A 16,349-nucleotide genomic window follows, 5' to 3' on the forward strand; every position below is an offset into this window, starting at 1 on the left:
TAGCTATTGATACAAAAAGACAAATTCAGGTAGAAAACAGATGATGGCAACTTGTCCTGACTTGGCTAAATATCTTCACGTATATAAATATGTATTAAATCAGGAAGGTAGGAGGAAGAGTCTCACTGTAATTATTCTGTGACTTTTGTAGAATTATTTAAAATGAAAATATGAAAATCCTGTATGGAATTTTTTTCTTTAGCATTCGGCTAACCTCAGCTATTATCTATGATACTCTTTGTGTGAAAAGTGGAGTGGATAATGTATCTTGATAGCTAATAAAAGTTTGTTTGGCAGTAATGCAGAGAACTAGTAAAAATGGAACAATTAGGTCATGGATATAAAGATTATGATATATGAGACAGGGACATCAGCCTGAAATTTTTAGTGGATCAGTGAAATAAAATTTGTCCTTATTTTTATCCTTCTGAATTATTGTTCTGTCTCCTTGGGATAGAAAGAATGGCTTGAAGGGAATGTGCTAGGCATAGGGTTCTAGCTAATTACTTTTGACACAAAAAACTGAAATGACATTTCAAAAGCCCGTGTTTTGGTTCATACTTTATTTTTTGGAACAGATATGCATGTCATCTGTTTTATGATCATTAGAAGACCCAAGGGACTGTTTTGCAGTGACACACATTGTGTGTCTAAGCATCTAAAAATGAATAGGCAGTTGTTAAAATTCAGTTAAAATTCTACCACACCCAGGCCAGCTGTCCTAAATCAGTTTGGGTTTGAATTTTGTGTGTTTGTTTTTACCTTGTCATATCTCTGTCCATCAGAGACACAGGCCTAAAATTATTACACAGTGATTTAAAAAAAAAAAGGAAACACAATCTATAAGCATTTATTAAGCACCTACTGTGTGCCGGGTACCATCCTAGACGTGAGGGATGCAGATGCAGTGAATGAAACAAACAAATGAACAAAAACCCTCTATAGTATAATCTAGAATTTTTTTAACATCCTATTTTCGTGGAGGTTATCCTACAGTTTTAAAAAGCTAGGTATTAACCATCCCCTAAGTAACAGAGAGCCAGAATATTTTAAACTAAACTTATCTCCTTTTTTAAAAGGGTCCCTGGACTGTTAAGTCAAGGGAATGCTGTTGATAGAGTTTACCCCAATTTTAGCTGTTTGAAAATGTTTCCTGCTGCTCTTGTGGGAAAAAAATAGAGATACAAGGCAGACAGTAGTGTAGTTAGATAGATTCGTAATTGGTTGAAAGACTAGAACCATAGTAATTCATGGCTTCATGTGCGCTTGGAAGGTCTCTGGTGCTCTCCAGAGACCTCGTGCTTTGTCTCACCTACCATGCGAAGAAATAGAAAATGGCATTATACATAGAGGCCACTAGGTGGCACAGTGTGGATAGAAGTCCAGGCCTGGAGTCGGGAGGAAGACCTGAGTTTAGATTTGGCCCCAGGCACTCACCCGTTGTGTGACCCTGGGCAAGTCACTAATCTTGTTTGCTTCTTTTTCCTCATCTGTAAATAGGAGATGACAATGGCACCTACTTTGCTGGGTTGTTGTGGGAATTAAATGAGAAATAATTATTGTGAAGTGCTTAACAGTGTCTAGCACATAGTAAGTGCTATATTAAATGTTAGCTATTATTATATTATTATTTTTGTATTATCATTCTCATTCAAATAGCCTAAAGATAGTTTTTTTTTAATTATAAACTTTATAATGCACCCTTAAAATAATTTTAGTCATGGACACCTGGCAGGCCATATGGGAGATATTAGGAACAGTCTATAAGATAACCACATTCTTACTCAAGGAGACTAAAATATGTGGTGAGTGAGTAAAGAGAAAATAGTTGGCTTAATTCATTTCACTGACTCCTTCCCATCTGCTTACAAATATGCACTAGTCTCCTGGCTCTAAAAAACAACTTCCCTTGACCCTTCCTTGTCACGCCTTTCACTGATGAACTTCATGGAAAAAGTTGTCTAATACAATGTATATTTGCTAATGTGTCTCTAGTTCCTTGCTACCTACTCAGCCGCCAGAGGCCTTTGAGAGTCGTGACCCTCCTTTGTTATCCTCGCAGCAGCTTTTGCACACAGTTTTGCCCACCAGATACTCTTCCTTTCCTTGGCTTCAAAGATACCACACTTACACTGAGGTGTTTTTGTTTTGTTTTGTTTTGTTTTTTCCCTGCTTTTCTAACTATCCTTCTTCTGTGTCTTTTACTGGTTCCTAATCTTCCCAACCTTAAAATGTAGGTGTTCTGAAGATGTCCCTGCCCCTCTTGTTTTGTCGCTCAACCTTCCTCCCTTACAGTCTCATTTCCATCAATATCGTTTAACTACCCCCTCTCCATAGATGAATCCCAAATGTGTGTCTGTAGTCTACACCTCCCTTCTGAGCTCAGGCCTATTTTTCATCCGCCTCCAGGATTTCTCCATCTCATGTCCCAGCACTTCAAACTTAATAAACAAGCCTACAGTCAGCCTTAGTTTTTTTTTTTCTTACTCCCTCCCTACTGCCCACTAAGGAAAGCTCCCAACCCCCTGTGGGGCATTGAGGTCCCTCTATATTCCCCTCATGTCACTTCTCCCCAGGCCCTCTCTGTTCTGTTCCCACTTCTTTCTTCTCCCCTGCTTTACTTTTTGAATTCCTACCCATCCATTGACACTCATCCCGGACACTGCCTCCTTCATGAAGCCTTCCATGCTGTCCTTCCCATTAAGGACCTTCTGCTTCACACTTAATATAGCCCTTTACTTTGTGCCCCCTAATAATTTGTTTAACACTTCAGATTGTGTATTGTACTTACCTTTCTTTGTGATCACCCAATTGACTGTAGCCTCATGGAGGCTTAACCAAGTTAACTTAGATGTTAACTTAACTAAGTTACATCTTAACTAAGTGATGTAAATACAGCAGTGCCTAATGTCTCTGGTGCTTTTGGCACATCGCAGGCCCTTAATAAATGTTTGGTGAATTGTATTTATTAAGCACCTGTTGTATGCAGGGCAGAGTGGCTTTAGTGCTTAAAGAGACAACCTAAAAATCAGTAAGACTGCATTCAAGTCCTCCATCTAATAACATGCTGACTGTGGGACTGTGGGTGAGTTATGGCACCTCTCAGTGCCCCAGGTTAGAGGGGTTTCTCAGTAGGAGTTCCCTATGCCAGTGGTATCAGGTTTGGTCCCAGAAGCCATGCACAGGGCATTTTGGTAAGTTATAAAGAAAAATGACAATCTCTGATGTAATGAGCTGGCAGTCCTACTAGGGGCAGGGGGAGGAAAGGGATATAACATATGCACAGATGTGAGTATGATACAAGGTTTAGAGTGGCGGGGTGGAGAGGAGCAAAAGAGAAATAGAAAGTGTTCTGGAATATTTCAGGAGGGAGAGAATACTGAGGTGAAGGAATCAAGGAAGGCTGGAAAATCTCTCACTTGAGCTGAACATGCAAACATGATGAGGATTCTGAATGGCAGAGTGAAAAAGGAAGTGTATCACAGGCATCATTGGCTGTTCATGTGAACACCAGAAATCAAAGAAGTGGCATGTTGAGTCATTTCCATTTCCCTCACATAGTGTACTCAATATTTTTTACAAAGTTGACACTCCACTGTTTTTGAACACACACAGACACACACACACACACACCCCCTTCCTTCAGGTTCTGCTCAGACTTTATGCCCTGCCAAGTTGCCATTTCACAGTCTAGCCTAAGGGTGGGGAACCTGCAGCCTCAAAGCCGCATGTGGCCCTCTAGGTCCTCCAGTATGGCCCTTTGACTGAATCCAAACTTCACAGAACAAATCCCCTTAACTAGTATAAGAAACTTTCATGAGCATTAACAAGTTTTCAGTGTGTGTGTGGTAAACTTAAGGAAACAGAGCAGTGAAAGAGAATTAAGAAATCTATTCTGAGAGGATTGGATTATGGTAGCAACAACCCCGGACTTAAAGTCAAAACCCTGAGTTCAAGTTATGGCTGCAGTACTTCATAGCCATGGTTAGGTCACTTGGAAAGGGGGAGGTTCAGAGGTGTTCAGTATGTTATTATGTGGAAAGCTTCCAGTGCTTTAAGGCACTGTATAAATACAGGCTATGAGCAATAGAACATAAGCTCCTTGAGGGCAGGAAGTGTTTAGTTATGGCCTTGTATCCTCTGCACCTAGCACAGTGCCTTTCTCTTAGCAGGTGCTTAATAAATATTTGTTGTCTGTTTAGGGAGAAGTGAATCTTTCATTTTCAGAGGAGCCTTAAAATTGATTTACCTGATCATGACCAATATTTGCTTTTAAAAAAATTTCTCTTTGTTCAACTCTGTGACTGTACGCTGGGCCCTTAAACTCAAAGCCTCGTATTCCTCATCTGTAAAATAAGTCAGTTGGACTTGGTGAGGCCTAAAATCCCCTCCGTAGAGAATGGAATATCATAAAGTATTATTTGTAAAAGATGCTAAGTACAGTTCCTGGCACATAGTAGGTGTGATATAGATTATTATTCTCTTCCTTCCCCTCCCCCTTCCACTTCTAACATTCTGTGATTCTGTAATCTTTGTGGAGAGGTGAAGGATATGATAAGGAGAATAGAACTCGAATCAGGAATAAAAAAGATAATTCTTTACAGCAATATGCAAAGAATTATTTTTATAGATGATTCAGGTTTTAAAAATATAATAGATTTTAGGATTTGACTTCACTTGAGTTCAAAGGAAAAATCTTTCGGTCCTTTGTCACATTTATATTCAGAAACCAAAAATTCCTAGACACTAATACCCCAACATCTACTTGTTCCTCTAGAATTGGACCAGTATTTATCCCTGCTTCAGTGGATCTAGTGCAAAGTATATGATAGTTCATTAGCGTAAGATTTTTTTAATCCCTTAATTAAAACCATAAAATGTCTCATTCAAGCATCATCCCTCATCTCTCTTCCCAAGTCTTAACTTGCCTTAATGTTACACATTCCTTACCTTAGGGCTTAATGAAAATAAACTCTTTGGAGGAAAAAAAAATCTTAGAAGCTACAGAACAGTCTTATATCCCGTTAACCTAATTGAGGGACTTGATGCCTATTGGCTTTGGGAACTTAATTAACTTAAAACCATTGAAATTAACTTTCTTAGTTTTTATCCAGACAAACTTAGGAAAAATGTGGGCCAAATAGTCACTCTGGAACTATGTTGCCTTCCTTAGACATTAAAGGCCTGGCATGCAGTTCTCCATCTTGAACCGAATGACCTGAGAACTTTCACAAGCCTTGCTCCTTGTGCGTGGCAAGAGAGCATCAACAGTCTGCCAACACAGTTATGATTCTTAGATTCCCTTTAAGGAAATTTGGGTTTCATGGTCCTGAGCTAAGTCACTACATAGTTTGTTCTGTCTTTAATTCTGTCTTAAAACACTTTTCCCTCTATGCTCACAGATGTTAAAGGAGACCTGCTTTTAATGTTGTAAATATTTTTTTGCCTTTTTGTTTCTTTCCACAGGAAAACGGGCCTTACTATGCATCTTATCCCCCATCACCAGATCTGTGATCTTCCATCTTGTAGTACTGCTGGTTTCCAAGGATGACTCCCTCTTCATGGCCTGCTGCCTGTTGAATTGAAATTCATTTGTGCTGTACAGAATTCAGAGAAGGTCTTTTGTCCCCACCTCTCTGGTATTTTTTTATTGACATTATATTTTCAGGCACATAAACAATCTGCAAATGTTAGGTCACTGTGCACTGTGTACCACTGTTTTAAATTTGTATGTGCATATCTAGTGAAAATACTGGTATTTCAGGATAAAAGGAAGGAGAGGTTTTGTGTCTGTGTCCCCTGTTGGAGAGCAACTTTCAAATGTCTTAAATTTCCTGAAAAGACATCAGACTCTTGGACAGTCTGTCAGTCTTGATCATATTGTCACCATCACATTGAAAGCTGCCTGGGGCACTGAACCATTTGTAATAGTGTACAGAACCATTCAGACTACACTTATCAGATAGGCCCATTGCTTCCGATCCTCTTGTGTTGTTTACTTCTTACATATACAGATGCTTTACCTATGACAAAGAAGAATGGTGTGAGACTGAGAATGTCAGAAATGATTTGACTGGAATTCTATTGCTTGACAAAAGATCGTTGAGAAGGTTAGCAGAATATGGGCTGTGTGAGTGCCAGGCTCATATCCCTGCATTAGATGGCGTGTGGGGGTGCCCCTGCTTTGGTCTTAACAGTATGGTAAAAGGATGCCTTTTTTCACTCTTTTCTGTAATCAGAAGTGTTTGTGACCTCTTTTTAAAAGCTCCAGCTGTCTTAGTCCTCTAAGTAAATAGGAACTACCTAACAGTTCACCAAGAATTTATTAAGTATCACATGAGAAAGAAACTAATGATATGTTCACTTCCTTTTAGGAATATATGTGTGTGTGTGTGTATACACACACACACACACACACACACACACACACTGCCCTCCTCTAATGATGCCTGGTTTTGTGTAACTGTCCCTTATATGATCCTGCCTTGGGAGACCTTGTCTAATGATTAGACCTCCTGGCCTTGCCCGCTTCTGTAAGGAGGATGAGCAGATTCAAGGGGTGTGACTCTTGGCATCGTTGCTAGTCTTGCTATTTGTACCTTAGGCTTCTGCCTTAGCCTGCTGAGCTGTAAAATGAGTATGATTTCACCTACCTCATGGAGGTATGTATGAGAAGGTATAGTATCTAGAAAAGGACTCAATTATCTTTGAGCTACAGGTGCTAAAAGAATGTGAAGTGGAGGTGGTGCCTCTGTTTGGAAGTTAGGAATGAAATTTCAGTGAGCTCTGTAGGACTCCCCTTATCTCTGACTCCCAGTACTGTTTCCGCTTTTCAGGAGAAATACAGCCATCAGTGAATAATTCCAATGCTAGCACCTCCCACCTCTGACTTTGTCCAGAATTTTTTTAACCATTGATGAAAGTGTCAGTTGGAAAGGCATTTTTTTTTTGGAGGGGGGGGTTTATTCTTAAGGGTTAATGATCATCGACATATTCCTAATGCCCCCTCAGTGTCTTAGCACTCACCTTATTCCCCACCCCCCAAGCCCCTGCACACATGTACACAAATAATTTCTATCTGGACAACTGTTGTAATGTGCATAGGCCAGTCAAAGGTGTGAGCCTAAGTGCGGGCTCCGTACAACCTTCCAAGTCGCCTTTTACTCTTTCAATAGCAACGCTCTGATGTTCCATTTAATTCTCCAGTGCATAAGGAATGGAGCTTATCTCCCAAGTACCAAAAGATTAATAACTTTAGAGGAAATTAGTTATGGGATTGGCTAAGTCCCTTCCCCTTTAGTTATTAAAGAGTTTAGCAAGTGAATGTCGTTTTTTTTTAAGTGAGAGACTGAAGTGTCAGTCCCCCATGAACATGTGATTTAGTAGCAAAAATGGTCTTCTTTTTCTTGTTCCATATTTTGTGAGTATTGGGCTAAAGTAACGATCAGCACATGTTGGCCACCAGTTAAATATAACTTTCACCTTTCTCTGGTGTAGCCATATTATAATTCCTATCAAAACAGATTCCTTTTTATCTCTTTAGCTTAGTCGTGCCCACCACAAAAATTCAAATAACTGGAACTCTTTAAAGTAAAAATTGAAGCACTCTTCTAGTAGATTGTCATCGCAGACTCTTGTTGGATAGAATTGGAATACCTTTTCCACAAAGGGCTGTGAAGATGTACAATCTTTTCTATATTACGGAGCTTAGCTGCCTTGAATTGAAATCCTTCCTCTACTCTTTCCTTGTAAGCAGTATAACAGGCTGCCTGTAATGAAGATATTTGCTGTGTTGTCCTTTGATTTAAAGCTGTTTTTATTGATATGTATGTATATCTATTTATATTTATAATTTAAACATTTACAATGTGCTTCAGGTACAGGATGGCATTCCTTTCATCCATCCAGTAATTTTAAAAGGGTATTTATTGCTGTGATAATATCAATAATGCTTTTAGTGAATGTTTATATACACATATATGCATATATGTACATATATATGTATATTTATATATTGCATACAATGTGCTATATATGTGAAAGGTTCTCTGTATTCACCTTAAAAAGCAGGTGATTGAGGTAGTATGCAGCCAAACTCATCATGAGAATTTGATAGTTTGGTGGTGACAGTTAAGATGAAAATCACATACTTCCCAGTGGGACTGGGTGTCAGCTGGGACCAGTATTATTTGTACAAAACACATTTAATGAAGCCGTTCCATCTGTCTGGGCTTTTGGAAAGAGCAGAGTGACCTTATGGTGACAGAATGATCAAGTAGGGTCCAGTTATCATTTTTTTGGGGGGGGATGAAGGTCAGATAGGCTAGATAATGCATCTTCTTTTTCAGAGGCAGGCATTGTGGGATAAAGGGATAGCTGTATTCAGCAGTCCACTAACAGCTGATAGTAATTCAGAACATGACAAATTAATAAAATTAGATTTTGGTCATTCTGAATACCAGTTGAAGCTCTAGACACAACTTTCAAAACTTTAGGTAAAATAATTCATGCATGACACCCTGGGGTTCCAAAACAGTAAAGAATTTCTGTCTTCATGTATTTGAGTTGCTTTGAATTCAATGATACCAAAGATTTTTTTACAGGTGAAATACCATATTAGAACATTCATCCTAAAAAATCTTAGGCACAGTGATCCAAATTAAAATTGTTCTTTCTTCCAACTCCAGTTTTATCTGATGTCCTATTTATATTGCCTTTAAAAAAAAAGTCATCAGAGGAAAAAATAACGTATTTTGAAAGTTATCAGGAATTCAGTACAGATGTAAGAAAAAAATAAGTGTAAGTTTATAATAAAAATTCTGATATGGCTAAAGTTTAGTAATGGGAGAAAAAAGGATCTCTCCCTTAACTGGAGAACAAATTTAATTGTAGTAAAAGAACATTGCCCATCTCTTTTGTCTGTTTTCAATTCTTTGGGGTCTCATTTTGTTTGAACTATAGGAAATAGTTCTGTCTTTTCATTGCCTAATTCAAAAGAAAAATGAGAACATGCAGTATTAATGTTAGCTAAAAACTAGCTGTGATCGTCTCTGTTTAAGTTTTACCTATCTGTATGTATTCTAAGACTAAAATTGTAATATGGGGATGTGTGTTGCTGTTTTTGGAGATGAAAATGAGAAGGAATGCATAGTTCATAATTCAACAGAATGGACTACCACTGCTTTGATCTCAAATGGAGATTTGACCCAAGAGAATCATGGGTCAGTCAGTCAAGCATTTATTATTCATCTACTGGGTAGTGGTCACTGCGGATATAAAGGTAAAAATGAAACAGGCTTTCCCCCCTGAGAGTTTATATTCTACCAGAGAGACATGTCCATATAAATATATGTGAAATAAATCAAAGGTCATCTGTGGGTGGGGATCCTCAGGAGGTGTGTAGTGCTTTTACCTTAAAATACCCGTGGCAGCATTACCATAATGAAGATGCAAGAAGGGCTATTGATTCTGTAGGTGTTAAGGCTACTCCCCTTGATTTATGTTTTGGCCTAAATTTTGAAGAGTGAAAAATGTTATATATAAGCTACACAACCACCCATTATAAAGGTTGCCTCAAAACCCCAATCATGACCTGTTCATTCATATATATTTTGCAAATGATGTCCTATATCCTAATATATAAGGGATATGAAGCAATAAATACCGTGCAATACTTGCCAACATTTCTTATTAAAACAGTAGTTGATATTTAGTGATATTGGATGGGAATAGTTAACTTTGTTTTTTTAATGCTTTCCAGAAAAACATTTCCAAGGTTGGCTGTTGCAAAAAGAGAAACAATTTGTGGAAGGGCTGGATTGAGGAAACATAGACATGATTTTGCTAATGCAATTCACATAACAAACGTAACTACTGAATACAATATTTTGTTGACTATTGAAAGCTAAATACATTATGTAAACACAGTCACACTTTTGTTTGTAATGATTTTTGTTAGTATAAGCACACAGTCAGCACAAACTGAGCCAGGACTTTCAGACCAGATCTTGCTGATTAAAATAAATAATTTTGTAAAATCTTTAACACATGTAAATCATTTTAATTATTGCTGAACAATGGAAACCCAAGGGTTTTATGTAGCTGGTATGACTTAAAAATGTTTATCCAAAATTCAGAAAGCCTTTCCCAATGTTTCACATTTAAAGATATGTTTTTAAATATTGTGCTTTTCTTGATTTGAGAATTTTTTTTTGTTTTAAACTTACTCTGTCTATGCACTTGAAGAATATGGAGAACCAAGAAAGAAATGGTAAAGTTCATTCAGTGATCAAGAATGTAGACCATTTTTTTCTTTCCTCTTTCCATACTACCATCCTAGTCAATAAAGCCTGCACATGCAGTAAATAGTATGATGAATTATATAAGAAGTTGCTTACAATATGAATTATATCCATTGAGACATTTTTGCTTTGTGAAAGCAAATTCCATGTATATAGCAAGAATTTTTTGGAGATACTGGTGCAGATTTCTTAAAATATATGTAATAGATGCATTCTAGGAATGTGCCTATTAAGCTTCTGTCTTCATACGGAATTTTTTATCTGTTTATAGCCATTTTAAAATATTGACCCTTAGAAGATATGAAAACCTGCGAATTCTGAAAACCTACCTATTTGAAGAGGAAATCAACTAAATTCCCTTTCAGAGCTAAAATCCATTGATTCTTTGCTTTTCTTTAAAGGTATCTACTTGAATGGTGCATTACCATTTTAAAGACACTTAAACATAATATTATTTCTTTGATCTTCACAATAATCCTTTGAGGATGGTAGGTCCCATGACTGGCCCCCTTTTACAGGTGAAGAAATTTGGCATCATGTAAAGTGACTTACTCAAAGTCAAGTAAATGGCCAGTCTGTTAGAATTCAGGCACTTTGTTCTTTGTATTGATTACATCATGCTACTTCTTGAGTTCTCATGAAGTAAAAGCATTCAAACTATTGATAGTCATACAGGGAGGGGCCAGTGAGATAACAGAAAGATAGCATCCTCCATCTCACTGGCTACATCATCCACCAGCAGTTTTAAGATGGTGTGATGTACTGGATTGTGATTGAGAAGACCTCAGTTCAAATCCTTGAGTGTGGAATACTTCAATTAACTTTTGTGCCTCAGTTTCCTCATCTGTAAAAAGAGGGAGATGATTTCAAAGTTTAAATTCCATGATTTAATAGGCTTTGTATGTACAAAGGTAGGAGGGTTGGGGAGGGGAAACCACGAGGCATTTTCTCTAGCAGAAATGGATGGATTTGGCATTTTTTCTCTTGCATGCAACCTACTACCCCCCTCTATATCACCTATTTGCGAATTTTATTAGGAAACCATAACCATGAGATAATAATTTGGTCATTTTACTGTCTATAATCCATATTTGATTGTTCAGTCAATGTAGCCTCTGAGGCTGAGATGCAGCAACGTATGGATTGATTCTGTGTTACTTGTGCTAATTCTGGCCTAACAACACCAAGAAAATTTGATGTTCTCCACCAGCCAGCACCATACCATGCATACACGAAACCATGCGGTTACAGCAAATGGAGAAATTTGCAATGCTGTGGCAATATACTTTTCAGGGATGTACACAAAGAGGATGAGGTTGATGCATGCGTTGCCAGAGCTAGCTCAGTGTTTGCGAGGCTCCAAAGGAAAGTGTAGGAGAGAAAAGGTGTTAGACTGCTTACCAAACTGAAGGTCTACAGAGCCATTTTGCTGACCTCATTGTTGTATGCCAAAGAAACCTGGACAATGTACTAGTGTCATGCCAGGAAACTTACTTGTTTCCATTTGAATTGTCTTATGAAGATTCTGAAGATCACCTGGCAAGATAAAGTACCAGACACTGAGGTCCTTTCTTAAACTGAGCTACCAAACATTCAAACTCTACCACAGAGAGCACAACTCCAACAAGCTAATCATGTTGTTTGAATGCCGAATGTATGATTGCCTAAAAGACTATTTTACGGAGAACTCAAGGCAAGTGCTCATATGGGAGAAGTAATACAAGGACACTGTCAAGGTCTCTCTGAAGAACTTTGGAATCGATTGTGAGACACGAGAGACGCTAGCAAAGGACCGCCCAGCATGGCGTGCCTGTGTCAAAGAAGGAGTTGCCAGCTCAAAAGAAACTTGAGATGTGGAAATATAGAGACTGATCTGGACTCTTTGTGCCTGTCCTATGATAGAGCCTTCCAAACTTGTATTCGTCTGATCAGCCACAGTTGGACATACTGTACCTTGACCCCGCATAATGATTATTATGTTTGTCCTCTTCCAGAATGAAGAACAATCAACAGCGTACTAATGGCAGGCACTCAAAAGAACTGTTTCCTTCCTGTGACATCAGCATGCTCACTGACTAGGATATTCTTGGCCTGGAAACATTCCTTCTAGAATCTAGCTGAAGTGTTTGGGAAGATCTGACCAAAAGAGTGAAATTCTGAGCCACATAAACTTGTATAATATATCCCAGTGTGGGGTTACATGGGGTAGGGAAGAGAGAGGGAAAAAAAAACTCACTCCACTAATTTGACACATATTACTGTTGTGCAAAGCACTATGTTAGGCACTGGGATAGATAAAAGGCTATATGATATGAACAGGCTTGTCCTCATGGGAGTTTTCGGTTTCAGAGGGAAATTACATCAAAAATAGCAATAATATGTGATACTATATAAGTGCATAAGAATGTAAAACAAAGTCCATGCCAAGTTAATAAGCATTTATTAGACGCTTACTGTGTGCCGGACCCTGGGCTAAATGCTGGGGATAAAAATACAAGCAAAAAGAAAGATGGTCCCTGCCCTCAAAGAGCTTTCATTCTAAGGAGGAGAAGATATAAAAGGAAGCTGAAAGGTGAGGTGGGGATGAGGGGAGAGAGAAGGTAAAGTACTCACATGGAGGCATGGTTGAGAAAGAAGTTGAGAGGGTCAGGAGTAGAGCCAAGAGAGGAATGAGTGAACCTAACTGACTTGAACGATTGTTAGACTGTAAGGTGCCAGGGACAGTGCTGAACTTTGGGAAGATGGAATTTAACTGAATGGTCCCTTCTATTCCTGCCACTCATAAACCTGATATCTTCCTTCAGTTGTTTTTTTTAAAACTCACTGCTTATAGGGATCACAAAAAAATAGAGAGGAGGGCCTTTAGAAAAATATGAGCCAAGTTCTGGTTTTCCCAGGAACTAATGCTGGGAGGGGGCCACAATGATGGAACTCAATCCGTGCGAACTCAAAACCAGAGACTTTAAGCAATGTCAAGTTGGACTAGAAGATGATCTTTAAGGTTCCTTCCGTCACTGACCTATGATTCTATTACATAAATCACGTGTCACTCAGATCATGGTCTAAGTACACAATTATTTTGAGTATGTATATCCCAATTTCTTAGAAACCGATCTTGTAGAACAGTAAAAGTTTTTTGGTAACAAAGACTGCAAAATGTACTAGTTGGTTTTAGCCCTTGGGTGGGAAGATGAATGTCTTTATATGCTCAAAATGTTTTTGGATTAATTTGCAGCTCATTTATTCTAAGTGGCATGAATCCAAAATACTGACAGAAAATTGCAACATCATTTCAAAGTAAAATTTTTAAATGCACTTTTTTTAAATCTTAGAAAAAGGAAGAAATAAATGAGGATTCCTTGTCATCTCCCTGCAAGAGCAACAGGGGAGGAGAGAGTGGGGCTCTTAGAGAGACATGAGCCAAATTTGGATTTTCTCAGGAGCTAAATAATGATTGGGGGCTGAATTATTCCCAGGGAAGGACCACAAAGATGGATCCCAGTCCATGAGAATTCAAACCACAGAACATTTAGTACCATTGCCAATTTATTTCCCCTCAATAAATGTGCTGCATAATACCCACATAGGGTAAACAGCCCCCCTCCAAAAAAAAAAAAAAAACCAGACTCAACTGGGTGTCAATAGTAGAAAGTGACCCCAGAGTCCCTACAGGCTAACTCATCTGAACAAAAATCCTTTCTTCAACATACCAAGCAAGTGGTCATCTAGGTTGCTTGAAGACCTCCAATGAGCTCTGAACCTTATGAGGCAGCCCTTTCTCTCTTTGAGTGGCTCTGATTTGGGGAAAGTTTTGCTTTACCTGAAATTGAAGCTTGCTTCTTTCCAGTTTCTACCCACTGCTCCTCCTTCTACTTGATGGGACTATCTGACAGCCCTTTAAATGCTTAAAGGCATGTATTATATCCCTTCAGAGTTTTTTTTCTTTTCCAGGTGAAAATTCCCCAGTTCTTTCAACCAGTCTTCATACCACATGAACACGATCACCTTCACTGTCTTGGTTGCCCTCCTTTAGATCCTTTCCTAAAATGTGTCTTCCACAAAATGTGGTACCTGGAACTGAACTGGCCTGACCTAAGTTGGCAGTGTTGATAATTCCCCTGTATTCTACCCAGAAAATAAGAATGATAATGTTGTTCTTCTACACATTCAACTCCAGTGCCTCCCTTTTACCACCTCTGTTTTGCATTTTGAAATCTTCATGAACATGTTGTGAAATGATAAAGAACAAGTGTGGCCCCAAAGAAGAGATAGAAGAAGACACACCTCTCCTCCTTTGCAAAGGTGGAAGTCAGTGGACGTGGGACATTACACATAATGTCAGAGTTTTTTGATGCATTGAATGGTTTTAATAATTTTTTCCTTTTAAAAAATCCTCTGGCAGGGACAAAAGGGAAGGATAAGAAGGGAAAATCTAAACAACATAACCAAACAAATACAAATCAGTCTAAAAAAATTCACAACCAGGCCCTAGTCTACTTTTCCATCCTAATTATACATTACTTCCCTTCGAGTACACTGCAGTCCAGAAAACTTCTTACCATTCCTCCTACATGGTACTCCACATCCCATCTCTGAGTCTTTGCACGAGCTGCCATATAAGGCACTCCTTTCCCACTGCCAACTCTTAGAATCTGCTCAGTGCTCAGAAGGCCTTTTTTTTAGATCTCTTTGGATCATCGATACCAATGGAACATGCAGATTGTTCATCACGCATCCCTCTCCCATTCCATGACCAGCCCACCTGTTTCTGTAATCAAACATCTCTCTGACAATATCATTTACACCACTCTTAGCCCTCTTCTTTTTCTGTTCAGACCTCTCATAGCTAGGTGGAAAATTGAATAGAGCACTGAGCTTACAGCCAGAAAGACCAGAGTTCAAATTTTGCCTCATACTTAGCTATAAGATGCTGGGCAAGTCAGTAATCTCTCTGAGACTCAGTTTTCTCCATTTTAAATGGGATAATAATAGCACCTACCTTACAGGATTGTGAAAAAATTTTATTTGGAAATTTGCCAGGATTCTTGAGACTCTGCTTAAGCAAGGTCGTAAAATCTCATCAGCCCTGGGAAAGAACATGTGAATTGGTTTACTGAGAAAATGGGATCCTCTACTATTACAAGCTCTCCTAGACAAAAATGATAGAATTTACAAGTTTATTTATAGTACAGAACTGCTTTATGTGGTGATTTGCGATTATGAAAATTATGAAGTTAAACCTGGAGTAGTATATACTGAAGTTGCATTTTGAACCAACTTAGTCTTAACAGAGTCCAGTCTTAAAGATTTAATTTTGCTTTAGGGACTAATATACAATACCATAAGAGATGGATAGCTGTTACTCTGGAAATTTACAATAATTAGCCAATGTTTCTCTCTCTCTTTCTGTGTGTGTGTGTGTGTGTGTGTGTGTGTGAATGTGAATGATCATATATTCACTATGTGGAATTCCAGAATGTAATTATTTTCTTGATTTCTAGTGTTTGATTTTTACAGGATGAGTTTAAACTGGAGAATAAGATGAAAAGGATGTTAAGTGTTTTTTTAAAGACCTGGTAAGCCTTTTATTGCTAACTAACCTATTGCAACAACATGAGAGTTATAATAACTATCTAGCCCTGAGCTAGATTAGTGCAACTTTGCTGTTTAAGGTAAAAATCTTTGGGGACTGTGAATTTTCTTTTTGAGCTTTATTTTCAGGTATATTTATGTCATTAAGTCAGTGTTTCACCTCTTCCAGAAAAATTTCAGCAGCTCAGTGGGAATGAGATCTGAACTGATTTTGGATGTCTGTCCCTGAGGAAGTAGTGGTGGGGGGAGGCAACATTGGGAAGACTAAGATAGGATGCTCTTGACTCAGTTTCCCATACACAAAATTTTCCCACCTCGTTAATTCTAAGCCTGGATTTGATATCCTGCCATACAATTGGCTGCCTATATGACTCTTACCTAAAATCAAACAGAACTAAGGATGCTTTTTCCTATTCTACATGTGTTGAGTTATTGTACACCTTTAGGCTTAGACCT

At 38.3% G+C, this 16,349-nt stretch overlaps 1 protein-coding gene across 2 annotated transcripts in view; it reads left to right on the forward strand.

The window, feature by feature from the left end:
- The window catches only part of GDAP2 (ganglioside induced differentiation associated protein 2), a 73,931-nt gene extending 63,887 nt beyond the window's left edge, over positions 1-10,044 (forward strand). For both annotated transcript variants that reach the window (XM_027866716.1, XM_027866717.1), the window contains exon 14: positions 5,467-10,044. In XM_027866716.1, the coding sequence (XP_027722517.1) occupies positions 5,467-5,514 (48 nt within the window). In that variant the 3' untranslated portion in view covers positions 5,515-10,044. The remainder of the gene's footprint in view (positions 1-5,466) is intronic.
- The last annotated feature ends 6,305 nt before the right edge of the window (positions 10,045-16,349 follow it).

The sequence above is a fragment of the Vombatus ursinus genome, unplaced genomic scaffold, assembly GCF_900497805.2.
Source record: "Vombatus ursinus unplaced genomic scaffold, bare-nosed wombat genome assembly UNPS02014782.1, whole genome shotgun sequence".
NCBI lineage: Eukaryota > Metazoa > Chordata > Mammalia > Diprotodontia > Vombatidae > Vombatus > Vombatus ursinus.